Here is an 11,894-nt window from a genome sequence, read left to right as displayed (position 1 = left end):
GCTTTTGTCTCATTCGTTCCTCAGATTCCCGTGTTCAGTCATCATACTTACGATATGAACACTATGAGATCAGTTTGTTCTGTTGGTAACCATGTCATAAAAGATGAAACAAGTCGGGCCAAGCTAGATGCCTCTTATCGACCACTAGCCACGGATCCGCTCACTTCAAGCGGCTGACAAAATCTTGCAACAAATGCGTAACAGCGTCTGTATCCTCAATCATGACCCAGTGTCCTGTTTCAAGCACCTCAAAGCGATACCCAGCCTTTGCCCACGGGCTTGTCATCTGATCCTGGAATGAGGCTACCGTCATTTCATCCCGTCCACACCCGACTAACAATACGGGCACTTCGAGTTCTTTGATCATGTTCTTCTCATCTTCATATGACAAGTTGTTTCGTAGCGCCTTGTACCAATTTGTCGGACCTGCCCATCCCCCTTCCTTGAATATGGCAACTTTTCCCTGAAAGTAGCTGTTTTCTCGAGCGTTGCGGTCGCTAAGAGAATGTGCTGGCGCAATTCTTGCAGAGGAGACCCAGTCTCTAGCTTTCCCAGGCGGCCCGAGATTGGCAGCCATGACTTCAGGTGAAGCATGCATGAGAGATATCACAGCCTCGACATTTCGATCCATCAGGGCCACTCCTTCGTCATCCGTAAAGAAATCCCAGTATCGAAATCTCTCTTCGCCAGTCATCTCTTTTGTCATTCGGTTGATCATCTCGACATCAAACTTTTCCCCGGGCACAGAGTATCCGACGTCTAAGAACACCAAACCCCCGAACTGGGAAGGATAAAAGTGGTAAAGTCTGCTGAGGAACCATGAACCTAGATCGTGGCCTACGCCTACCACAGTGTGGAAGTTCTCCGCGTCCAGTATGGTTTTGATGTGTGTACTCATTTTGCGCCATGTGTATTCTTGCGGGTCATGTGGCTTGGAAGTTCCGCCGTAGCCAAGAAGATCAGGCGCGATGACACCGTAACCCAGGGAGGCGAAGTGCTCTAGTTGTTGGCGGAAGTCGGTCGCAGTGGAGGGAAACCCGTGTAAAAAGAGGAGGTTCGGTAAATGAAATTTCGAAGTTTTGGCAACGTAGTATTCGTACGTTATGGATGGCGATATTTGAAGACGCCTAGAGGTGACCGTCGTCATTTTGAGGTGTGTAACTATTCTGAACGATAAAGTTACAGGTATCGCGCAAAGTTCTTCTTGAACAATTATATGATTTGATTACAAGGATTTATTGTTATTTTGCGGTCTATGTTAGAAAAGCAGAAAGTGTTATGCGGAGGACAAAGGAATCGGTGGGCTGCTTTATAATTGTGGTCAAGCCCAAAAGTCGACGAAATGTGTCCGAGGTCGCGCTTGGACTAACACGATCTAAAATGTCGATCTCCCGCCATTGTCAGCATCCCGCCGGTTGGATCCCTTAGATGTCTCAGAACCACAATAATAATTTGACGTCACTTAATTGACGATTCCATTAGTCAAGAGAAGAGTGTTTGTATCCATTGCAGCTTGAGCTGGGTCTCAGGGTACTACTATTGACCAAAGCCGAAGTGAGACGAATGGAGTTTACCTCAAATCTTCAATCTAGTTTGTGTTGCCAATGGTTTTACGCGGATCATCAATGGGTTCTTGATCCAGAGCGCAAATGCCTTTTGGTTCTTCCAGTCCCGACTTTCCTCACACAGCTCGAGGTCGTATGAGAAGAGCAAAGTAGCCAGAATGAGTCTCATCTCGTGCATCGCCATGTTTTGGCCCAGGCAGTTACGCGGCCCGAAACCGAACGGTTGGTGAGCTTCCAGCGCATCTCCGGCGTAGGTGGGGTCCGTCTTGAGCCATCTCTCTGGCGTAAAAGTGTCGGCGTTCTTGAAGTTGGACTCGGATTTGTACGTCGACCAGTGGTGGACAGACACGCGCGTGTCAGCAGGCACCCATTTGCCAAGAATCTGTTGTCCACCTGGGAGCACCACTCTGGGACTTCCGATCGGCACCGGGGGATAAACGCGCAGCGCCTCCTTCAGGCAGGCATTCATGTACTTCAGCTCTTGAAGACGTTCGAACGTGAGGTCATCCAGCTTTGTGAAATTGCCTCGAATTTCTTCAAGAAGGGTATCCATTTTATCGGGGTAGGTGAGCAGATTGTAAAGACAACCGCTAAGAAGTGTAGCTAGTGCACTCAGTCAGCTTTCCCTCAAGTCCACAGATTACGACATTTTCTTACCTGTCGTTTCCGATCCAGCAAGCATGAAAATTTCCGAGTTCGAATGCATCTCTTCGAGAGACAGGCCTTTGCCCTCCTTCGCCGCCAAAACGAGGTTCCAGACATCCGGCTGGTCAGAGCCATCCTGCAACCGCTGGTTCACACGATCCTCTGAATGCTTGCAGTGAGTGACACGCTGCTCCACGACAGACTTTGGCTCGAAGCGGTTAAATATGGTGGTTAGGATGGGGTAGTAGTTGATGATAGAGACGATGGGCAACATCTTGAGCGACTCAAAGATTGATCTGACCCAGGGGCTGTATTCGTTCTTCGCCAGCAGGCCAAGGGGCTGGCCAAAGCAAAGTTCGGCCATGACGTCGAATGTTGCGAAGTTGAGCAGTTGGGTCATTTCCACGGCCTTTTTTCCTTCCTCGCCAATCTCGCTGATCTTATACATCAGAAGGTCCACGTACTTCCGGAACAGCGGCTCTTGTTGTCTCAGCGCACGTTCCGAGAAGGCAGGTGAGAAGAGGCGACGGACTCGAGCATGATCTTCGGTGTTCGCCGTAAGCATACTTGGGACGCCTGCAACCCATCGGTATTTGGTGTTAGCTCATGTGCCAAAGTTGAATCTGGGAACCTAAGCTGTCGGGATATGACGCACCATTCACAGGCTGAACTGAGAACTCTTGGGCTTTTTCAGTCACCTTGGGCCCATGGATATCATTCCAGGCCTCTCCGGCCGTGTAACTTAGGTCCGTAGGGCCGAAACGAACGACAGGGCCATAAGCTTCATGTAAGCTCTTCATCCATTCTATATCTTCACCTTTCAATGCGACAAGCCAGTATGGAATTCGAGTAATGGCGCAGATCTTGGGGCCGGGCACATCGGCCAGCGGATGGAGAGTGACGTTGTAGATGGCGCTGCCGATGAGATAGAAGGCTAACAGCGCCACGAATGCAAGAATAGTGCCCAACATTATGACGAAGTACGATCGATGACTCACCGTCTACACGAGTTGTCTGTACAAACAAAGAGCGAAGAGTATGATTATGAGAGAGGGGGGAGCTCTCGACGGTCAACAGCGGAAATTCGCACATCTTCGGAAAATGGATGAAATATCTCGAGCTTCTGAGTGGTCAGTTGATAAGACCCCTGGATCTTGCAACCCCAGTGCCACATTCTTCAGCAGGAAGCTCCGCATGAAGTGACTTGTTGGTGCAACTGCTAACCTAGACCACTTGGCGGCTTTTTCAGACCAGGGTTATTATCCGTGATGTGGACAATCCCGCCGCATTGGTAAAGAATCAGGTGTCAAACATATTGGGTGGCCTGGCTAGCACGCTAGGTATGGACATCCCGGATCCTCTGCCAATAGAAATCTTGAGTGTTGCGTTAACGGCTGCACAGATGGGTGCGTGGGACTGAGTAAGTATTCATAGGCTGTCTCTGCGCGAAGCGTGTGTGTCACTATCGTGTTGGCGTACCTAGCACGGTATGTACTCTCAGCATCAGAGTTGTGCAGAACAGGTACGCCCAAAGGATCGAGCTTCATAACTGACGAACCAATGTGATAATGAGTTTTCAAGAAAAAATCAACCCGGATGAAATTGGCACAGCACCAGCCTCTAGGGTTTCGCCGTTATCCTAGAGCACAAAAACACCATCCAGATTTTGGCCGAAGTCGCATTGCAGTCGAGTCAGTGGCTTGTACGTGGTGCTGGGTGGTATTTCTTAGACAGGGTCCTGGACGTTTTACGAAAACTGCAGCCTATGGCACAGCTAGATTCATTTATTGCAACGTGCCGTCCTGGTGATCATCGTTATTTGACTGGCTGGATAGCGTCGGGCGGTGGAGTTCGCTACCACTCCCCTGCCTCAGGATCCCCTCCCCCGGGTCCTATCAAAACGCCAACGAACCCCCAGTTCTAGGCCAGGGACGAAAAGAGATTGCACCAACCCGCGGCACAAGCGTCCGCAGCGGCCACTACGTCAAAGATGGTAACGAGACGGTTGATCGCGGGCAGGGGCGATCTCGTACTGCACCACGAAAACTGGTTGGGTTGCATCAATCCTCTTAACGACTGAACTCAGCTACTGCAGCTAGAGCTGTTAGCGAAACCTACATACCTTGACCGAAGAGGAGGCATCGATGAGCCGATGGTCTCGCTTATGTGCTGCCTTGCAAAGTTGCCATGAAGAAGCCATGGCACTGATGGCAGAAAGGGGTTTCGTCGCCATGGGTGTCGCGAGGGCCTCGGACGAAAACTGACAGTTCGCCCCACGAGGCAGGGCTCATCTCGACCAAAATGTGGCTTCCGCTGACTCGTCGAAACCCAAGGCCCAGGTCGACATGTTGAAAATGAATATCTTGCCTTGGTATCTACATATTAAAGTCTCAACGAGCTCTTATTGCCGTTCCGTTTGTGGGGTTGGCTACGAAAATCTGCCTCTTCTGGGACGTCCAAGGAGCCAAATCCTCCACTTAACCATGGGAAGAAGACATGGGAATGAGACCAGACGTTGACCAGGGGTGCACGTTACGTCGGAGCTCCCCCACAGCATCCAGCTGTCAGTCAAATCCAGGAACCGCGGTCTGTAGTAAAATGCCTCCCTTCCCATGTGGTGGGCAGCATGTTCCCGGCATCCCACTTCGCTTTTGAATTCCTCCGATGTCTCCAGCCTAGAGTCTAGATCAAAGTTCGTCTCGAGATTCGCTTTCTTCCCCTCTTTGGCATCTCGGGTCCGCGACGAAGAAAAGGCATAGAACGACCTCCTTTGTGAAGCGGAGGCCATAGGGTTGACCGAACTACGCCCAAGATGGCGGCTTCTATGACGGGGGAGCAGATACAAGCCTTTGCCTACCAACTTGAGCCCCTTGCCCCCAAGGGCCTGGCGCCTGCCGTCGAGTTTGTCGCCATCATCTTGGGCATTATCAGCGTCATCGTCGTGTCACTCCGAATCTACGTTCGTGCCGGTTTATCAGGTGCTTCATCACGACTCTGGGGCGTTGAAGATTATTTGGCAGTAATAGGAACTGTAGGTCTCCTCGGCTTAGACACTAGCCTTGCGCTCCTCAACCATTCGTATCATTTTACTATACCAGATCACTCTCGAAAACTCGCTAACTAACAGCGCAACAGCTTCCATTTATACCAGCAGTCGTTTTCGCAGTTCTTGCATCACGCTTTGGCGTAGGATTCCACGATGCCGACCTCCCATCACAACTTTACTTGATTCGCGCCTCCGAGTATCAGACCTACTGGGAAGTACTATACTTCATCTCGTCAACTATTATTAAGTGCGCCATTGGGTTCACTTGTATACGTCTGGATCGACGGAAGCGAGTGGTCATCTGTATGATCCTCAACATGTCTGTAATGGTGGTCGTGGCCATCCTGGCTTTGATCTTTGTCTTTGCAAACTGCACCCCGCTTGCAGCAACATGGAACCCGGCATTGTAAGTCTTTTTTTTGAGCTATAGTGGATGTTGCGATTGGACATCAGCTTTTTTATTGGAAATCAGATTGCCCCTTTTCGTCCGTCCACTGACTTTGTTTAACAGGGGATCATGCCAAAAGAAGATCAGCTTGCAGACTGTCAGCTACATCGTCTCTGCGATTCAGATGTTGACGGATTGGACATGCGCCATTGTTCCCTTCTTTATTGTGGCCGGCCTGCAAATGTCTCGCCGTAAGAAAGTTTCAGTCATAGCTATTCTCGGCCTCGGAATCTTCGCCAGTATTGCTACCTGCATCCGCATGCCCTACCTCAAGTATTACGACACTGCGAAATATCCCACGGAGATCGCCTGTAAGTCATATTCTACAACTACACTTTCTCTTCTTCAAACCTAAACTTACGCGGCATGCCTATCCTATAGATCACCTAGGAGTCATCAGCATTACTTCCAACCTCGAGTGCAGTTTGGGAATAATTGGATCGTCGCTTCCTCCCCTGCGAAAACTATTCAAATTTTACTATGGCTCCTCTCACGACGGGAATTACAAAATCACAGGCGAGGTAAGCTATGCCCTTACTCCGCGTCATGCTGTAGACGGTGTCTAACCCAATCTCTCTTGTAGAGCGGAGACGCCCTTGGAAGTGCTGGCCCAGGCATCAAGCTTGGCTCGCTCAGTGGCAACGACAGAACGTATCATGCATCAGCCAAACGGGGCACCTCGCGTGCGGGTGCCAGAGAGCATGAGACCGACGACGATGACTCTTCAAGTCGGAAAGGGATCATACGAAAGACCGATATCCATGTCAGCACATCAACATTCCATGTATAGCGTAATGAAGCGTCAACCACTCCCAGATATCGACATCTGCGAGTAAGGTTTATCAACTGTAATTTTAAGCATAAAGAGAAAGATTGTATAAGTCTATTCGAGCCCCTGAGCGTTTGAATGCGTCGCGAAGCCTCTGCATTTACGAATCTGGGAGATTTGTCGTGAAGATCAGCTCCGCTAGGTAACTCGTCTTTTGCTCAAAGTCAACTTCCAAGTTTTGTCGGAGGATGTGTATTTCGAGAAAGATGACCGCAAAGGCTGTGAGGGATAAGGGATACAAGACCTCGCTTTTCCGAGTTCTCATGACAACACATCGCATCGGGCGACGCGCCATAATATCCGGATTTGTTGGTGGTTGAAAGCCTTAACAGCGCGCCACGGACAAGTGAGTCACTACTCCACCAGAGGTACTCGGGTTTTACAAGAGCTTTTCATCTCTTAACATAAACCCTTTGCGTTACTGTCACCTTCGGGGCCTGGTAAGGTAAGCAATTGGCTAGGGGCCTCCAGGTCCGTGATGCCAACGCTTCACTTCCCAGCATGCAACACACGGCTGCCCGCCCCCCCCCCCCCCCTCCCCCGTTTCCCGGGCAGATGGAAGTTAAAAATACATATGAGAGAACGATCAATCCCAAGCCCTGAAGGAAGCCGGGAAGGGATGGAGGTGGAGGGCACATAAACCCTATCCGGGCTAGACATCGAACAGCGGTCCAGACGACACGATGTAGTACAACCATTCCATGATTGAGACGAGGCAAAGGCAAGACCGACATATGGTACCGCCATGGAGATACAGCTGACATATGACAAGGTGGTACGGGTTCACTGTAATGGGAGAGGATAGCAGCAGCATCGCTGCTCCTTCGGAGACAGAATCCCCAAGGAAACACGGTGTATGAGGAACCTGCTTGATACCCCCCGAGATTACATAAATTCTACACCCTCCTATACAGGCCACCTTCTGTACGAGAAGTGCAAATCATAAGTCTAGACGCCGAATTAGCTTCACGAGGAACAGGAGGCAGTGATTAGGGATGAGGCAGAGTGGCATGGCAATGACAAGCCCAGAGGAGACTAGACGAGGGGCTTAAGATGCAACGAGGCCACTGTAGCCGTATCCACGCTAACCAGAGCTCGACTCTCATTACGAGAACGAACACGATATGCCAGATCGCGACGTAGAATAGATCAACATCACCACGCGGGCAGGAATCGTGTATTCTGGGTACTCGGCCTGAGTGACTGGACCAGTCTGCAGGATAAAAAGCAATACGTGATGGTGACGGTCAGGAGTCGCCCTGAAGAATAACTCTCATCTTAGCCACCATCCATAGTGCGGGAGCTCACTTCAAAAGGCACAAGTCAGCAAACTTTCATCCTCAGATATACTCTCATGCGCTCCAAGCTGTTCAAACCATCGGGACAAATGTAGGCTGAGAGGAGTCATTTGCGTTCCCATCCCGAGGACTCAGTAAGAGTCAATAGCGCAGTGGCCATACCAGATGGTCCCTGAGAATTATAAAACCGCCATGAATAACGTGTGTTGCTCTGGGAATTGCTTCACATCAATCACTTTAGAAGCATGAGTGTTGTTGTTGTTCCGTAATTCTGCAACTTCCCTCACCGTAGGCGATTGGACCCTCATTACCTTATGTAATCAGCGCCACAACCCCAGAGGCGCAGGGGGTAGGTACCACCAAGCTCCGATCTACCGACCGACGAGAGCAAAAGCGACCATCGATTTCGTCACTACTTCCGTCCCGGGCGCAACGAACGTAAGAAACGAAGCGAGAGAGACCCAGATCCCGAAATCCCACTCACTTTCCTCCACTCCTTCTCCGACATCATATCCCGAGCTTCTCCCAAACAACCTAAAGCTCGCCCAGCTCCTCCCCCACCACTAGTCTCTATTGTCTCCTTCAATTGAATCTCGTAGTCGAATCGTCACGGAGAACCAAGCCCCTCGAAAACGCCCGGGCTCGAGCCCGGCATGCTCCTCCCCCGGCTCCTTCAACCCGCAGCGGCCCGTTCCCTCTACCGCGCCGGCGCATTTTCGACGAGGACGACAACGAAGACGAGAGCTACTCCTGCTGTCGAACCAGGACAGATTTGCCTCCGAGCTCGGTTTCCGTGTCGTACGTTTACGACGTCGCGTGCGCTTCGAAATGACGTCGCTTCCACGAACCACTACGAGACCTTGAAGGTCGCCCACGATGCCTCGCCGTCTGATATTAAGAAGTGAGTGCCATGTTCCTACCTACATACCCAAGCCCAACTGGCTGTGTATTATGTATAATTCTGGTCGCATTCAGGCGGCACAGATCTATAGCAACATGTCCTATTCCCCGCCCGCAACGTCTATCCAATACTCGCTCCATGGGCCTGCTTGCCCACACCCAATCATTGCCATGTCTTCAAGGGCTCTTAAAGCTAACCCGTCGTCGTCCCTCCCAGATCCTTCTACGCCCTCTCCAAAACCCACCACCCAGACCACAATCGCGACGACCCAAACGCATCCCGCAAATTCCACGCAATAGCAGAAGCCTACTCCGTCCTCGGCACCCCCGCCAAACGCGCAGCCTACGACCGCTCTCTCCCCTCCTCCTCCCACAACAGCCACCACGGCGCCCACAGACGCGGCTCCTACCACAGCAGCTCGGGTCCCGCGGGAGGCCGCCCCGCATCGGGCCTCTCCCGGCGGCGCACAACCTTTCGCGGCCCGCCCCCGAGCTTCTACAGGTCCGGCGGCTGGGGCGAACATTCGGCGAAGAGGCGGGAAGCCCACGAGGATACCACCGGCACCGGCGCGGAGAAGGAACAGCCCGGGATGGGCCCCGGGTCTGATCCGTACGGGCACACGAGGTCAGCCGCGCCGCGGCACTTTGATTCGCATACGCATACAAAGACACAGCAAAAGCAGGATTCGCGGCGGTCGCATAGGATCATGGGCACGCAGGTCCCGGTTGGACCGCAGGAGACTTCTGTGGGAGCGTTTTTGGTAGTCAGCGGGATCTTGTTCTTTTCCTTTTTCATACCCTTTGTTGCTACCGGCGGACTGAGCCGAAAGAAGAAAGAAGCCAAATCATAGAGACCAAGCAATAGAGCTTGCGCATAAACCTGTAGACATCTATCATGATAGATATAAATCACACGACCGAAAGCCAAGCGTTCGGATCAGCACGAAGCGCTCGCATGCAAAGACACCATGATTTCCCGGTCGACCAAACTCAATTACTCCCCGAACTAATCTACACTAGACAGGAGCCTCCAAATGAAACCAGAAGAGCATTGGGTCCGCTACCCGGCCGGAGAAAGGAGCTGAAAGAATTTTCCTCGTCAAGAATACATGTGGTGAACAAAGGCTTAGCCCTCGAAGGTGAAGCTGGCACCAAGCTTGTGGGTAGCCTGGTCAAGCTTCTGGGTATCAAAGGAGGCACCGAGGCCAAGGGTAACACCCTCGCGGAGGAGGACGTTGTAGCCGAGAGCGGCGACACCGTTGTTGTTGACCTTGAACTGTACGCGGAAATTGGTCAGTAAGGATATTATACAAAAAGGTTGCAAACGGGACAATATCACGCACCTTGGCGAAGGAGACGGGGTCGATGCGGTACTTGCTGGCGACCTCAAGACCGACGTTGTTGCCGGCCTTGGAGTTCCAGGTAGCCTTGGCACCGGCCTCAACCTGGGAGTTGACCTTGTGGTAGTATGAGGCAGCGAAGACGCTGAGGTTGTCGCTGGCAGTGATAGCAGCAGAGTAGGTGGGGGCCTGGAAGCCGACAGCGGCGGCGTAGCCGGTGACGGAGGCCTTGTTCACATCGTAGCCGGCAGAGGCACCAGCGAGGAAGCCCTCGTGACCGACGACGGCGTCGATGTTGGCGGTGGGACCCTTGAGGAGGTCGAAGAAAGCGCGGCTGTGGAAGTTGCTCTGCTTGAAGGTGAGGTTGAACTTGGCGCCCTTCTTGGCGGCGGCCTTCTCACCGGCGGAGGGCAGGAAGGAGAAGACACCCTCAGCCTTCAGGCCCTTGGCGAGGCTGTCGGCGAGCTCGACCTTAGTGTCAAGAGCAGCAGCGGTGTTCCATGTCTGGGTGAGGGTCAGGCCTGTGCGATGGTAGAACATTAGCAAATGTGCAAATCCTGGCGATACGTTGGCTGCGAATGAGACTGGACTGCCGTAAGGCCGTCCATATATTCGACCCAAGCTAAGATTCAAGCGCTTTAAACGATGGGTGGTGGTTGCTGTACCGGTAGCCTTGTCGGAGTATTTGCCCTCGATCTGGATGGTAAAAAGGATAAGGTTAGCTAAGGTTCATCTTTGTTTGTTTATGCGACCCTTGATGCATCGTCAAGCGGTGAATGTTAGGGCGGGACTTACAGCACCAGCGGTGCTCTTCTCGTGGGAGGTCTTGCCGGTGACCTTGAAAGCAACGTTGTTGGGGGTGTTGCTCTTGAGCTCGAAGGTGGTGGCAGAAAGGTGGTAGAAGTCCTTGTTGAGGAGCTATTGAAGGCCCATGTCAGCTGAGTGGTTTCTTTTATCGTAGATGACCTCGGCTGGGGAAGGAGCCTAGAGCTCGATTTTCCACGTCCGCGATTACCCGAGAAAGGTAGAGAGGGAGAAAGGGAAAGCGCATACGTCGTTGGCCGACTTGGCGATGTCTCCGAAGTTAGGAACAGACATGATTGCTGATTTTTGACGGGGAAGAGGATTTTGGGGAGAAAAATTGAGTAGACAATGGGAAAGCGGTTGACGAGATGCGACGGGCAAAAAGAGGCGGGTTGCAGGTGTCCTTTCAGGAGATGGTCTGCTGGGGCGGAAGCTGTTCGAGAAAATGTTTTGGTTGCATCAATTGGTTGACGGGGATTCCCGGCGCAATTCGGTCCGGAGGAGCTTTGCTGTGACGGAGTCGCACTAGGACGCTTTTGGCTGCACGTGGGGGATCTGTTATTGGTTTGTTGGGATTGTTGTCGGCTGGCCAGCTCAGATGGGACTCTGGAGGACAGGGGATCGTAATAAGGTAGAGTAAAGCACTGAGAGAGTGGATGTCGAGTGCCAGCAGTGTGGGCTACCTAAGGCTCAGGTGCTCAATGCGATTTTTCAATTTTATTCTTTGATTGTTGTACTCGTTTGCGTGTGTCTGAGTGAATGTGTAGATGGTGAAATCGAGAGCAAGTGGAAGGTTGATTCGGGACAGAAAATAAGAGAGTTAGCGAGAACCGGCAGGCGTGAGATTCTTACAGTAAGCCTGAGAGAAGAGGCAGGCACAGAATTATTTCCCTTAGTTCCTGCCTCTGTCCGCTGCTTCGTCCCTGTTCGCACCACCGCTCATTCTTCTTCATACGCCTGTCTTTGTGGTGTAACTCTAATTACTCCATTGTGTCACCTTACCTTTTGACTGCCGACTC

General features: G+C 51.8%; 5 protein-coding genes across 5 annotated transcripts; 2 read left to right on the top strand and 3 right to left on the bottom strand.

Annotated features, from left to right (window-relative positions):
• Positions 1-160: 160 nt before the first annotated feature.
• On the bottom strand, positions 161-1,147 carry CABS01_06064 (uncharacterized protein; the record flags this gene model as incomplete). The annotated part of the gene is made up of 1 exon (XM_060539431.1): positions 161-1,147. The coding sequence occupies one exon, from the start codon at positions 1,145-1,147 to the stop codon at positions 161-163; it is 987 nt and encodes a 328-aa protein (XP_060404826.1).
• A 428-nt stretch (positions 1,148-1,575) lies between these two features.
• Positions 1,576-3,181, bottom strand: CABS01_06063 (uncharacterized protein; the record flags this gene model as incomplete). Its single annotated transcript, XM_060539430.1, has 3 exons — positions 1,576-2,168; positions 2,223-2,786; positions 2,866-3,181. 3 exons carry the CDS (start codon positions 3,179-3,181, stop codon positions 1,576-1,578), a joined length of 1,473 nt encoding a protein of 490 aa, XP_060404825.1.
• Positions 3,182-5,022: 1,841 nt separating this feature from the next.
• CABS01_06062 (uncharacterized protein) lies at positions 5,023-6,494 on the top strand (the record flags this gene model as incomplete). The annotated part of the gene is made up of 5 exons (XM_060539429.1): positions 5,023-5,241; positions 5,346-5,662; positions 5,768-6,015; positions 6,086-6,225; positions 6,288-6,494. The coding sequence occupies 5 exons, from the start codon at positions 5,023-5,025 to the stop codon at positions 6,492-6,494; spliced, it is 1,131 nt and encodes a 376-aa protein (XP_060404824.1).
• A 1,990-nt stretch (positions 6,495-8,484) lies between these two features.
• CABS01_06061 (DnaJ domain-containing protein) lies at positions 8,485-9,582 on the top strand (the record flags this gene model as incomplete). Its single annotated transcript, XM_060539428.1, has 2 exons — positions 8,485-8,732; positions 8,949-9,582. 2 exons carry the CDS (start codon positions 8,485-8,487, stop codon positions 9,580-9,582), a joined length of 882 nt encoding a protein of 293 aa, XP_060404823.1.
• A 275-nt stretch (positions 9,583-9,857) lies between these two features.
• Positions 9,858-11,169, bottom strand: CABS01_06060 (mitochondrial outer membrane protein porin; the record flags this gene model as incomplete). Its single annotated transcript, XM_060539427.1, has 5 exons — positions 9,858-10,007; positions 10,075-10,592; positions 10,737-10,767; positions 10,867-10,989; positions 11,125-11,169. The coding sequence occupies 5 exons, from the start codon at positions 11,167-11,169 to the stop codon at positions 9,858-9,860; spliced, it is 867 nt and encodes a 288-aa protein (XP_060404822.1).
• Between the last annotated feature and the right edge of the window lie 725 nt (positions 11,170-11,894).

The sequence above is a fragment of the Colletotrichum abscissum genome (assembly GCF_030869225.1).
Source record: "Colletotrichum abscissum strain IMI 504890 chromosome Unknown Scaffold_12.1, whole genome shotgun sequence".
NCBI lineage: Eukaryota > Fungi > Ascomycota > Sordariomycetes > Glomerellales > Glomerellaceae > Colletotrichum > Colletotrichum abscissum.
This window is presented reverse-complemented; position numbering and strand designations above follow the sequence as displayed.